The sequence below is a fragment of the Carassius gibelio genome, chromosome A12, assembly GCF_023724105.1.
Source record: "Carassius gibelio isolate Cgi1373 ecotype wild population from Czech Republic chromosome A12, carGib1.2-hapl.c, whole genome shotgun sequence".
Taxonomy (NCBI): Eukaryota; Metazoa; Chordata; class Actinopteri; order Cypriniformes; family Cyprinidae; genus Carassius; species Carassius gibelio.
The window spans coordinates 8,141,677-8,155,081 of record NC_068382.1 but is presented as its reverse complement, the minus strand read 5'-3'; the positions used below and the strand labels follow the sequence as shown (position 1 = coordinate 8,155,081).

The following is a 13,405-nucleotide window of genomic DNA, read 5'->3' as shown; positions in this document are numbered from 1 at the left end:
TTTGTTGGCTGATTGTTTTAAAAGAATAGCTAACCCAAAAATGAAAATTTGCAAAACATTTACTCACATTTATGCCATCCAAGATGGATTTGCTTCTTCATCGGAACAGATTTGGATAAATTTAGCAATGTGTCACTTGCTCACCATAATGAATGGGTGCCATCAGAATGTGAGCCCAAACAGCTGATAAAAAACATCACAATAATCCACAAGTAATCCACAATTCAATCCATCAGTTAACATATTGAGAAGTGAAAAGCTGTGTGTTTGAATGAAACAAATTATTATAATTGATGGACAGTGTGGAGTACTTGTGTTTTTTTTATTTTTTTATTTGACCTTTATTTAACCAGGAAAGTCTCTCTGAGATTAAAATCTCTTTCACAGGAGAGTCCGGGCCAAGAATGGACAGCAGTTACAGTCACACTTACAAACTGAAACAACAAATGTACAATTTAAAACACTTACAATTACAAATCAATGAGTCTTCTTCGAGTGGCCGAATAATAGATTTAAAATGTTCCATAGGCAACAGAGTTTATAATTTTAATTTCGTTTGGAGTAAATTCCATTCAAATGGAGCTGCGTACATAAAAACCCTTTTTCCCTGTTCGGTTCTCACAAATGGGACAGAGAGAGTAAAACAATTATCAGACCGGAGGGAATATTTCCCAACACTTTTCTTTTGAGTTAGACAACCTAAATATGAAGGCAACAACCCCAGAATAGTTTTATAAATGATTAAGTAAAAATTAAATTTCCTTCTAATAGACAAAGATGGCCAGGATACTCTATTATACAATATACAATGATGAGTTAAAGGTTTACTATCTGATATAAATCTTAAAGCGCTGTGATAAACAGCATCCAAAGAAGAAAGAAGTTGAGAAGAAGCAAATTGTAACCACATCACCATAATCGAGTACAGGCAAGAAAGTATCAGAAACTAACCTCTTTCTTACATTAAATGAAAAACAGAACTTATTTCTAAAATAAAACCCAAGCTTTATTTTTAATTGTTTCGTTAAATTAGTTATAGGAGACCCAAAAGATAATTTATCATCGATAGTGATACCAAGATATTTATATTCTTTCACTAACTCAATCACAATACCTTGCAAATTCTGAAGAGGAATAAGATTGTCTACCGCCTTTTTCGAGCTTGAAAATAACATGATTTTAGTTTTATCAGCATTCAGAACAAGTTTTAGTGTATGAAGCCGTGACTGAAAAACATCAAATGCCGCTTGAAGTTTAATCAAGGCTTGCTGTTTTGAAGGTGCACCACAATACATAACAGTGTCATCTGCGTAAATATTTAAATTAACGTCTTGATTACCATGGTCAATACTGTTTATGTAGATAGTAAATAAAAGTGGCCCTAACACGGATCCTTGAAGAACTCCTTTGACAATCTCCAATAGTCCTGAATTTTTGCCCTCAGCCTGAACACATTGGGTTCTATTAATTAAATAATTTTTAAACCAAAAAATAACATGTTTTGATAAGCCAACACTCCTTAATCTATGCAGCAATATCTCATGATCCACTGTGTCAAAAGCCTTTCATAAATCGATAAAAAGAGAAGCACAGTAATCACCTTTATCAACTAATCCAGTGATGTCATTTAACACTTTCATAACGGCTGTAGTGGTACTGTGTTTTTTGCGAAACCCAGATTGATTACTAGATAGAACTTTGTGAGCATTCAAATAACAAGTCACTTGATCACTAATAAAACTTTCTAAATTTTTTCTAAAAACACAAAGCTTAGAAATTGGCCTATTTCTGATTTCCAGATTTCAGGAATAACACCAGTATCTAATGAAAGATTAAAAAGATAAGGGGTTGAAATGATATCAGCTGCCATTTTCAAATAGATAGTTTCCACACAGTCAGGGCCTGGAGATTTGTTTTTATCAAGCGATTTAAGTGCTTTATGGACATCAGTACTCTTGATGTGAACAAAAGAGAACTCTTCCTTTTTAAAACTAGTTTCTGCACTAACAAAGTCATTATTTGAGGGCCAAAGATTGTATGACTTGAATAAAGACCCAGGATCAATAAAATGCTTATTAAAATGGTTAAGTATTTGCTCTTTATCCAAAATGACAGTGGAATCCATATTTATACGTGAAGGAAAATCGGATGATTTTTCAACGTTGTTACGGGAAAGGATGAAGCTGATTGGTTAGTTTCTTGTCACATGACCCGCGGTGCGCTTGCAGCATTCTGAAAAGTTGAGATGTTTTTAACTCGATGCGGTGCGGACGCGCCTGGAAAAAACGGGCGCGTCGCACCGCGTGCGCGCCGCGACCGTGTCACTTCCATTATGAGCGCGCATACCGCACGCCTACATTGGAAATAACGAACTTTCGCGCGCAAAAGACGCGATATGTGAACGGCCCCTTATAACGTAAGTGTATGAGAATCATGGCTAAAACATACAATTAATAAAAACAAGAAAACATGCACAAACAAAACAATAAGTTTATTGCACTGACAGATTGTTTTCTGTCTTTACACATCAGTGTATTATAACGAGCCGCAGGGTACAATTTGGTTTTGTTCAAGTATGTTTGTTTTGTTTTATTATATGTTTTAGCCATGATTCCCATCCACTTACATTATAAGAGTGACAGACTGCAAAGCTAAAAATCTTGCTTTGTTGTTTTACTGAAGAAACAAAGTCACCTACATCTTGGATGCCCTGGGGGTAAGCAGATAAATATAAATTTTCATTTTGGGGGGGAATGTCACTTTAAGAAATATGAGTGTTGTAACGGTTTACTAAGGTTTTAAACATCCGGTCTCTTTCAGTTATGGGTGTTACTGCATCTTTAACCTAAATTGTGTTTTGTGGGTTCTGGTGACATTTGATTGATTTATGTTGAGCAAAATGTGAGAATGACAAAGGATGACTTGTTTTGAATCAAGGGATAGTGGAATAATTAATGGTAATATTAAATATGTATATTAATGCAGTTAAGTAATGCTCATTTGTGTAAGTGAAATTTTCTTACAGAGATTTTTTGGAATAGACAAACAGAGATATGTGTGTGTGTGTGTGTGTGTGTGTGTGTGTGAGAGAGAGAGAGAGAGAGAGGGAGAGCACACTTCTCATTTATTTGGTCTGCAAGAGCTGCATCAACCTCAGAAAAAAAAAATGATCCTTTTGATTGTCTGCAGCTGTTTATTAAATTGTATTCCGTCCAGCAAGATGACTTTCTCAGGATGTCTTTGGTTGGTTTACCTGACCTGCACTTTGCTTGCGCTTGTCTCTCCGGCTCCGATGCTGGACCAGTACTCTCAGGGTTTGGTAAGATGAGCTTTTCTCTACATTACTATAAGTTAAATATTTTAATAAATAGGAAAACAAACATTGTGCCATATGTCCAAAGTGAGTTTGGGTTATATTGTTCTTGATGTGCTTATGTGAGCATAATTTCCCATGTGTAAAATCCCTATGTGTCATATTAAAATAAAATGGGAATTTCTTGAATTGTTTTGATGAGGGCCAAAATGTGTTAAACAATATGAATATGATCTTAAATTGTGGACTTTATATTTATGATTATATGCAGCTGTAGTCAATTCTCTTCATTTGTCCATCAACTGAGGTGTACGATAAACAAAAGACCCATTAAGTGACCTTAAAACAGATCAAACTATTAATTGGACAGTTACACTATGAAAGTGATACAATTTCACTACATTCTTAAAACTGATGGGTTGGAAATTTCTTGAACTTCTAGATGAGGTTAACACATTTTGTGTTACTTTTAAGTCAACAAGTGTGTTAGCCCTCTTTTGGCAAAAGTGTGTTTAAATATTGTAATGTGTTATAATCACACAATTTGTGTAAAAAATGTGCTATTTGACCCACCACCTCTCATAATGCATCCATATAAACTGGTGAGCGTGATTTTTACCAAGTACAACATGTTTTAGGCTTAAAATCAGGGTAAGGTGCTTCTACACCCTTGTTAAGATATCATTTCCCAATGATTTTAGGAATAAAATATGGGTAGGGTTAGGTTTAGGGGTAGGAGGCATAAGGAGCAAGCGGACGCTCGTCGAAGACCTACGCCGCAATACCAACCTGGACAGCAAGTCTGGCTCTCGACGAGGGACATCCGCCTCCGGCTGCCCTTCCGTAAGCTGAGTCCCCGATACATCGGACCATTCACGATTGAACGGCAACTGAACGAAGTGACCTATAGACTCCAGCTACCTGCACAGTACCGTATCTCACCTTCATTCCATGTTTTACTCCTCAAACCATTCACTGAACCTTTGTCTCCTCCATCCACAGAGCCTGGTGATAATGGCGTACCTCCTCCTCCCGCCATCGAAGAAGACAACAACATCTTCCGGGTGAGAGCTATCCTCGACTCTCGACGACGGGGTCCTCAACTTGAATACCTTGTGGACTGGGAGAACTACGGCCCGGAGGAGAGTTGCTGGGTTAATCATAACGACATCCTGGACCCCAGTCTTCTCACCGACTTTCACCGAGACCATCCAGACCGCAACGCTCCCCGTGGCCGTGGTAGACCCCGTCGTCGCACAAGATCCCAGCCGTCAGGAGCTGCCCGTGGAGGAGGGGGGGGGGGACTGTCACAGCCACACCATCTACACTCCCTGAATCGGACACTTACGCCACGCCCACTCATTCCCAATCACCAGAATTCTGAACACCTGTGCATCATCACCAGTGTCACATATAAAGCCCTCCGTCACCATCACCCATGGTCTGGTCTTGCACCGATCTCCTCACACTTACCTGAACGCCATTCGTCTGACCTACCTGATCTGCTGAACCTTCTTTGTCATCATCTGTATTCCTGTTCCCATCGTCTTCGTCTGAGTCGCCATCTGTATCACCATCACCAAAAGGAAAGTTGTGTTATCACTGTGTCATCTACGTGTCAAGAGATTATCATTCTGTGTTTACTTCGTATCAAGATTCAACTGTGTCTGAAACCTCTGATTCAACTTAAACACTATTGCACTGAATCCTCTGTGTCCTCGTCTGTGTCTGACAATACTAACATTTTTAGCGTGTGATTTCTGATTTCTCTTAGGATTGGTTGAGCAGGTATGGATACCTGCCCCCTCCGGATCCCCACACAGGAAAGCTGCAGACTAAAGAAGGCATTGAGAGAGCCATTAAAGAAATGCAGCGTTTCGCTGGCCTCAAAGACACAGGCAAACTCGGTAAATTCAACACATGCAGGAAATGGTCCAACGGCATTGTTTCTTTCTGTTCTCATTTCTTCCCCCCCCCCCCCCCCCTTTCTTTCCGCAGTGTAGTGTTTCCTGCTTCTTCTTTTTTTTTCTTTTTTTTCAAATCTTATTAAAATCAAATCCCTATGTTTTAATTTCCTCATAAATGCACGTGTATTGAATAGATTTAGACTGACTTTTTCCTGACTGACTCATGCTGTAGTTGGTGGCTTGTGAATGGTTTGGTCAATGCATCTCTAGAGAAAGAAGTATTTATTTTCTCTCCTCCCCATACAGGTTTTTATTTCACATACTGCAATGGGCTCTCTATCTCTGAAGTCTATATATTGATCTGGACCCTTCTGTCCTGTGCTTCTCTAGACATTGATACGCTGAAACTGATGAACACACCACGGTGTTCACTGCCAGACATTATAGGGTCTGAGGACAAGCTGAAAAAGCGGAGGAGGAAGAGAAGATATGCCACCACTGGGCTTCGCTGGAAAAAGTCTGAAGTCACATGGAGGTCTTCATTGTTACATTAACAATGGTCACTGACACAATCATATACAGTCAACTTTATAAATGTGCAGCCACTGATTTATCTTTTTTCCTCTTTCTTGTCCTAGCATCCATAATTACCCATCTCTCCCTCCATTCCTCAATCCCAGTGAAGTGAACAATATTATGGCCTATGCCCTTAAAGCCTGGAGTGATGTGACCAACCTCGAGTTTCGTGCTACATCCTCAAACAAGCAGGACAAAGCTGATATCAAGATCTCTTTTGGTCGAATGAACCATGAAGATGGGTATCCATTCGATGGGAAGGGAGGGACACTTGCTCATGCCTTCTTCCCAGGGGAGGCTGATATTTCTGGAGATACACATTTTGATGATGATGAGAGCTGGACCTACAAAGGTATAAGGCTTTACTAAATATTTAGTGGTTAATAGATGAATGGCAGTCCCAAAGGTTGCAGAATATTTATGGATTAATCAAATTCATTGATTTTGTAAATTTACTTTGTTTGCATTTATGAATTTGCATTTATTCCACAGAATATATATATAAATATATATATATACACCCCTTGCAGAATCTGTGAAAATATGAGTAATTAAAAAAAAATAAGAGAGATCATACTAAATGCATGTTATTTTTTATTTAGTACTGTCCTGAGTAGGATATTGTACATAAAAGACATTAACATTTAGTCCACAAGACAAAAAAATTGCTGAAATTATTAAAATAACCCCACTCAAAAGTTTGGGAACCCTTGGTTCTTAGTACTGTGTGCTGTTACCTGATGATCCTCGACTGTCTTTCTGTTTTGTGATGGTTGTGCATGAGTCCCTTGTTTGTTCTGAACAGTTAAACTGAGCAGCGTTCTTCAGAAAAATCTTTAAGGTCCTGCAGATTCTTCAGTTTTCCAGCATCTTTGCATATTTGAACCCTTTCCAGCAGTGACTGTATGATTTCGAGATACATCTTTTCAGACTGAGGACATTTGAGGGACTCAAACACAACTATTTAAAAAGATTCAAACATTCACTGATGCTCCAGAAGGAAACAAGATGCATTAAGAGCTGGGGGGTGAAAACTTTTGGAATTTGAAGATCAAGGTAAATTGTACTTAATTTGTGTTCCGGGAAATATACAAGTATCTTCTGTTGCTTACGAAGGGCAGAACTAAATGGAAAAAAATTATATTTCAACAAAATAAGACAAAATCTTCATCGTGTTCAAAAGTTTTCACCCCCCAGCTCTTAATGCATCTTGTTTCCTTCTGGAGCATCAGTGAATGTTTGAATCTTTTTAAATAGTTTTGTTTGAGTCCCTCAAATGTCCTCAGTGTGATAAGATGTATCTCAAGATCATAAAGTCACTGCTGGAAAGGGTTCAAATATGCAAAGATGCTGGAAAACTGAAGAATCTGCAGGACCTTAAAGATTTTTCTGAAGAACGCTGCTCAGTTTAACTGTTCAGAAAAAACAAGGGACTCATGCACAACCATCACAAAACAGAAAGACAGTCGAGGATCATCAGGTGACTACACACAGTACTAAGAACCAAGGGTTCCCAAACTTTTGAGTGGGGTTATTTGAATAATTTCAGCATTTATTTTGTCTTGTGGACTAAATGTCAATATCTTTTATGTACAATATCTTACTCAGGACAGTACTAAATAAAATATAACATCCATTTAGTATGATCTCTCTTATTTTTTGAAAATTACTCGCATTTTCACAGAACCTGCAAAGGGTGCCCAAACTTTTGATCCCCACTGTATATATATATATATATATATATATATATATATATATATATACAATTATTATTATTATTATTATTTTAATTATAGCATAAATCATGTCATTTATTTCTATAGCGCTTTAAAATATAGATTGTTTCAAAGGAACTTTGCATTAATAAACAGTTAATGTCTTAAAATTTATCATTTATTAAACCAGTTCAATGTTAGCTGTGAAACAGCTGTACAAAGTGTTCAAAAGTTAGTATCATTGTCAGCTTGGGGTGTTTGACTTCTTTCATAACAAATAAGTATTGCTGTATATGTATTTCATAATTAATTACAAAGAAACACATGAAACAAGTGTATAAGTTCAGCAGTAATGTACTGCCAGGTAACTTTATAAAAAAAAAAACTGTGAGAAAAATCATTACTTTTACAGTACATGCCATATTTATTTTAGAACAGTTAATTAAACGTTTATGTAGTATGTGAAATATAGTCTGAAGAGGTTTATCTTGATTTTAAGTGGCTGAAAATGGCGGTAGGAGCATGTTCATAAGCTTTAGTTACCTGCAGGGGTGCATTAACGCACAGGCTTTAACGGGCTGAAGCCCAGGGGCCTGCACTGGGGAGGGGCCTACTGGCTGCTGGAACATTATATATTCTTTTATATGTATTAATATATGAGCGTTAGCATCAGTTGCAGCAGCATTCTGTAAACAAACTCACAAACTCGCCTTTGGCTATATTTTCCCGTAATTCCCAGTTATAAATTTTGGTTTCACCTGTTTCCAGCTATTTTTAGCTGTAAAAAACTTCTTCCACATTGGAAAATAAGGTGGATAATTCTGCAGTTCCACAAGTGCAGAATTCTTTCTTTCAAGGAAAGAGTAAATTGGAAGATATTAACTTATATTCACATTTATGCAGAACAATGTTGTAAAAGATAACTAGCATATCAATAAAAATAAAAAATAATTATAATTTGCCTTATATAATTGTCAGGAAGCTAAAAAAAAAAAAAACAATCAAGTGTAAGGGTGCCTTATATTATGCTGTAGCTCAGGGGCCTCTGGTTATCTGAAGATGCCCTGGTTACCTGCTCTGGGAGGGATACTGTAAATTAAATTAAAATTGTACAAAAATATATATATTATTTTTTTTTGATTAGGCTTGGAACGTATTTCATTGTCTGTAACTGTAAACCATTTTTTACAGTTTATCATGATGCGCTGAGCTGACCATATCTAAAGTTTTCGCTGTGGTTTTGGTTTGTGTTCTGGCAGGAAGCAAGAGAAGCACATCAAAACCATTCCCAAATCTTCCCACACCTGCCTTGCCAAAACCACCGAGACCACCTCAGCCCAAACCACCAAGTACACCTCGGCCTCGAGTCATTTTTACCTATTTTTACAATTTTTATCTAAAAGTGATGATAATATATCAGCATATTACAATGATTTATGGATCATATGACATTGAAAACTGGAGTAATGATAGAGAAAATTCAGCTTTGCATCACAGAATATTCCACAATACAGATTTTACTCTATCAAATAAATGCAACCGTGTTGAGAATAAGAGAATGCTTTCAAAGACACCCCAAACATTTGCACAGCAAAGATACACAGTGTGGAACTTCTCCAGCACTCAAACACATCAACTTAAAAGTGTTAATGGCCTCTGTGACCTCTCTGTTTATCTAGACCTGATCCATCAGTCCTGGACCGTTGTAAAGGAGATTTTGATGCAGTGGCAGACATCAGGGGAGAAGTTTTCTTTTTTAAAGGTATCCGATGACTGTTCTTACAAATGCACAGATATTGAAAGGCAGATCATAGTTGATCATCTTAAAGGCCACTAGAAACTTAAGATTTGTAATGCAAGACACTACAGGTGAACAGAGTAAAAAAATTAACTAGATATTACCATGCTTTCTCCAGCAGATTAATCTGAGTATTATTAGAACTTTTCAGAAACTAAATGATTACATATTTAAATATCCATTCTCTTATAAAATATGCACTAATTTGCAAATTTCCAGAACAGAAATGTAAAGATGCAAATAGATAAAGTGCAATAAAAGAAATTGTGTCTGAAAGAAGACAAATTAGGGAAGCAAAATAAAACCTCAGAAATGACGATAAATACTGGATTTGCTTGTAGTGACTTACACAAAGGTGGAAGAGCATTTAATTTTGTTTCATTCCTTTTGCTCTAGGTCAATATTTCTGGCGAATCCAGCAATCCGGTTCTCTTGTGTCCTTTGAGCCAGTTCTCATAAAAAACTTCTGGTTCGGTCTTCCTCCCGGCACTAACAAGATAGATGCAGTTTATGAAAGACAAACGGATAGCAGGATCATCTTCTTCATAGGTTAGCTCCTTTTTATTCAATTTGGGCACAATGGAAGGACAAATCAATTTGAAAAAGCTAATTTCTGTAAGGGAATGCATAACTTTTTTTTTTTCCACACAGGCTCACAGTACTGGGTATTTAAAGACAACATGGCAATGTCTGGCTACCCACGTCCACTGTCAGACTGGGGGCTGATCTCTCATGACGGAAGTGAGGTGAGGAGGGTGGACGCTGCCTTTATTTGGGCTCATAATGGAAAAACCTACATCTTCAGTGGTGGAGAGTACTGGAGGTTCTCTGGGACTGAGAAGAGCCGTGCAGATGCAGATTACCCCAAAAACGCCATCCTCTGGACGGGCGTGCCCAGTAACCCAGATGATATCATCACCGGGAGAGACGGTAATGTAGAGAAAGTCTGTTTACATCAAGTGCATTTCCAGCTTTAGGCTGCTACATTATCAGTTTACTATAGCTATGAAGCTTTGACTTCGTTTGTGACCACTCAAATCAATCTGTAGCAGAATAAAGCACTGCAGTAATGATATATTTTTGTAGGCCAATTAAAAGTTTGCATCACCCTGGTTGCCTTGACAAAAACCTAGTAGGATTTTTCTATTTGCTTTTTAGATTATTGCATAAAATAATCTCTGTAACCGACAAAAGTTTATGATTCTTACACATTTTGTTCATTAGGTTAATCTTCACAAATAAGTCAAACTTGAATTTTAAATTAAACAAACTATATCACAGTCACATGACTTCAATGTCACGAATTTTAACTCTTCAAAAGACATTTGAAAGTTGACCCTGAAAGTTGAGTTAGAATAGTAGACTAGTGAGTAAACTATAAAAGTGAACTAATGAGTAGATGAGTTTACCCGCTCACTGTGATGACATTTATTGTCCCCATTAACCTCTGTAGTCCAGTTTAGACACTTGTTAGCTTTTTCTTTTATCTTTTTTTTATTGTTCTTTTTATTGTTGTTTGTTTTGTTTTTTCGTATAAATACAACATAAAGTGTCAAAAATATCTAAAGTTTTTGTTCACCACAGACCTTATTTCAGACATTAACCAAAAACCCTTTCAAAAAACCCATTGACTTCCCTGGGATGGAGCTGGAAGTGCTAAAATACGAAGTTGTTTCCGGGTTTGTCTACAAGTTGTTTTTATTTTTTTCATTTAATACTCAATGTAGTGTAATTTATGGAGTTATTATTCAATCATTTCATGAGTTAGCTGTACATTTTAGACATCAAAATGCATTAAAAATGATGATCTAACTGAATCGTTCAATTTTAATACATTTTTGTATATCTTCTATTAAAATATGGACAATTTATATATTTATATTCATAAAATAAATTTGACTTTCAGCTGAATCTCTTTTACTGGGTTTCTGCTTTGCCTTTAATTGGTTATTCAATTATTCAACTAAATTTTCAAAACACAATTAGAAACATTATAGGTTATTTTGTATTTTACATTAATGACACTTTAAAATGGGTAACACTTTAGAATAGGTTACACTATTTATTTGAAAAGTACATGTAAACATTCAATCTGATAATGTCATGCAACAAAACCATGTAGCATTAAAATATTTAATGCAGAATTACACAATGCAGTGTGCCGCACACAAATTTTGGGTTGAACTGATGAAATCAACATTTCTCCAACTTTGTATGCAATCTCAATGCATTTTACTCACAATTACTTTCTCAACCTCTCAGGAGATTGCTATTTCTTCAAGAACAACTCATACTGGATTCTGAAGAACGGAGAATTAGACAATGTCAGTCAGAAATCAACAGCAGTCGATTGGATGATGTGTCCTGAACCGACCAAACTTCCTGACAATCCACGTCAAAGAGGAGAATATGACTGTGACCAGAACAGAGCCTTACAGATGAGTGCTTCATCCTGGTTACTGTTGATCATATTACTGCTTTATCCAGGTGTCCTTATATAGGGTCACTTGCAATAACAAGACAAAAGTAATCAGACTTATTTTACAGACTCTCTCGAAGCACTTAAAATGATACTTAATTTCCAAAAAGTTCTAAGAGCAGCTTTACATGGTAAAAGACAGTTTTATTTTTGTTCTATGATACTTTAATATACAAATATAGTAAAATTTATTAATTTGAGCTTGTTTTAGGATAAAGTTGAAATAAAGAGGCTGAAATTAAATTAATGGAACTGTATACAGTAAATAAAGCATGCATTGAAAAAATTCATGCTGTGGTCAGGCATTGCTGGCACAGTGGTTAACCAGAAAAATAAAAAAAATGGCACTTCATGCCCAAAAGGTTGTTGACCCATGCTGTATGTAGTTCTTATGATCTCTAGCTGTGATGACAAGTAGGATCCACATGGGAGCATTAACACATAGCAGGACAGAGGTTTACTACTTCAGCTTGTGTAGGGGTCATTGCATAAATACACAAGGCCTGGAACTAATTTTGCTTGGACATTTTGATAAAGATATTGTGGGTCCTACTGTGATGTTTTTTTATTTTTATTTTTATTTATTTTTGTCTGGGTCTAACATTTCTTAAATTCATACAAATGCAATTGAAACAAGTGTCACAATCCTAATTCAAAGAACATAATTCATGATGTGAAAGTACTATTGCATTGCTATTTCTTTGAAAAACAAAAATGAAACATAGGCTACTTATATATAAAACTTTTTTTTTTAAATCATGTGATGCATCCAATGTTCAGATACATAGAAAATGTTTCAAGATCAATTATTTTCTAAAAATTTCACACAATTCAAACATTTTCACTAAAATACTATCATAGTTTTCTTATTTGTAATTAGTTTTTATTTTTGTATTTTTCTTTTTAAAATATGTATTTGTTTTTATTATGGTGTCTATGTCTCTCTCTCTCTCTCTCTCTCTCTCTCTCTCTCTCTCTCTCTCTCTCTCTCTCTCTCTCTCTATATATATATATATATATATATATATATATATATATATATATATATATATATATTCAGCTTTGCCGTTTTTAGTTAATTTAATACATCAAGTTAAACTAAATGAAAATAAGAAATTGAAGCTGCAAGCTGAAATAAATATTATATATTATATGTATTATATGTATATTATATGTATGTTTGGGGCACATTTCAAGTACATTAAAGTTTTTAAAATTGATCCAATGTATACAGAGTTGTGCAGAAAGTAAAAGTAATATATGTGTGATGTATGTGTATTTACATCAAACACTTTCTCTATGTGTACTGTTTATATGCACACACAGACACTGGCAGATGTAAACATGTTACAATGGTAGACATTTTAAACAGACTTTGTGGTCACAATTATGAATATGAGACTACTGATAGAAACTTCTCATATTTAATATGTACAATAGGCAGAATGATGCAACATAGAATGGAGATAACAAAGCATGAACCTCGCAGTATCAGAACATCAGTCTGTCAGTCAAGTCCAAAGCAAAACGTAACCCATACCAACACATTATAACAAAGATGTCTCAGGCAGATAACATTTTTGGTTTTATTTTTAGTTAGCTATAATAACCCTGCTC

At 35.9% G+C, this 13,405-nt stretch overlaps 1 protein-coding gene across 1 annotated transcript; it reads left to right on the top strand.

Annotated features, from left to right (window-relative positions):
- Nucleotides 1–3,189: 3,189 nt before the first annotated feature.
- LOC128025626 (matrix metalloproteinase-25-like) lies at nucleotides 3,190–11,810 on the top strand. Its single transcript, XM_052612121.1, has 10 exons — nucleotides 3,190–3,319; nucleotides 5,088–5,220; nucleotides 5,611–5,755; nucleotides 5,859–6,148; nucleotides 8,551–8,602; nucleotides 8,771–8,860; nucleotides 9,191–9,273; nucleotides 9,706–9,858; nucleotides 9,961–10,239; nucleotides 11,572–11,810. Exons 1-10 carry the CDS (start codon nucleotides 3,221–3,223, stop codon nucleotides 11,808–11,810), a joined length of 1,563 nt encoding a protein of 520 aa, XP_052468081.1. The 5' UTR covers nucleotides 3,190–3,220.
- The last annotated feature ends 1,595 nt before the right edge of the window (nucleotides 11,811–13,405 follow it).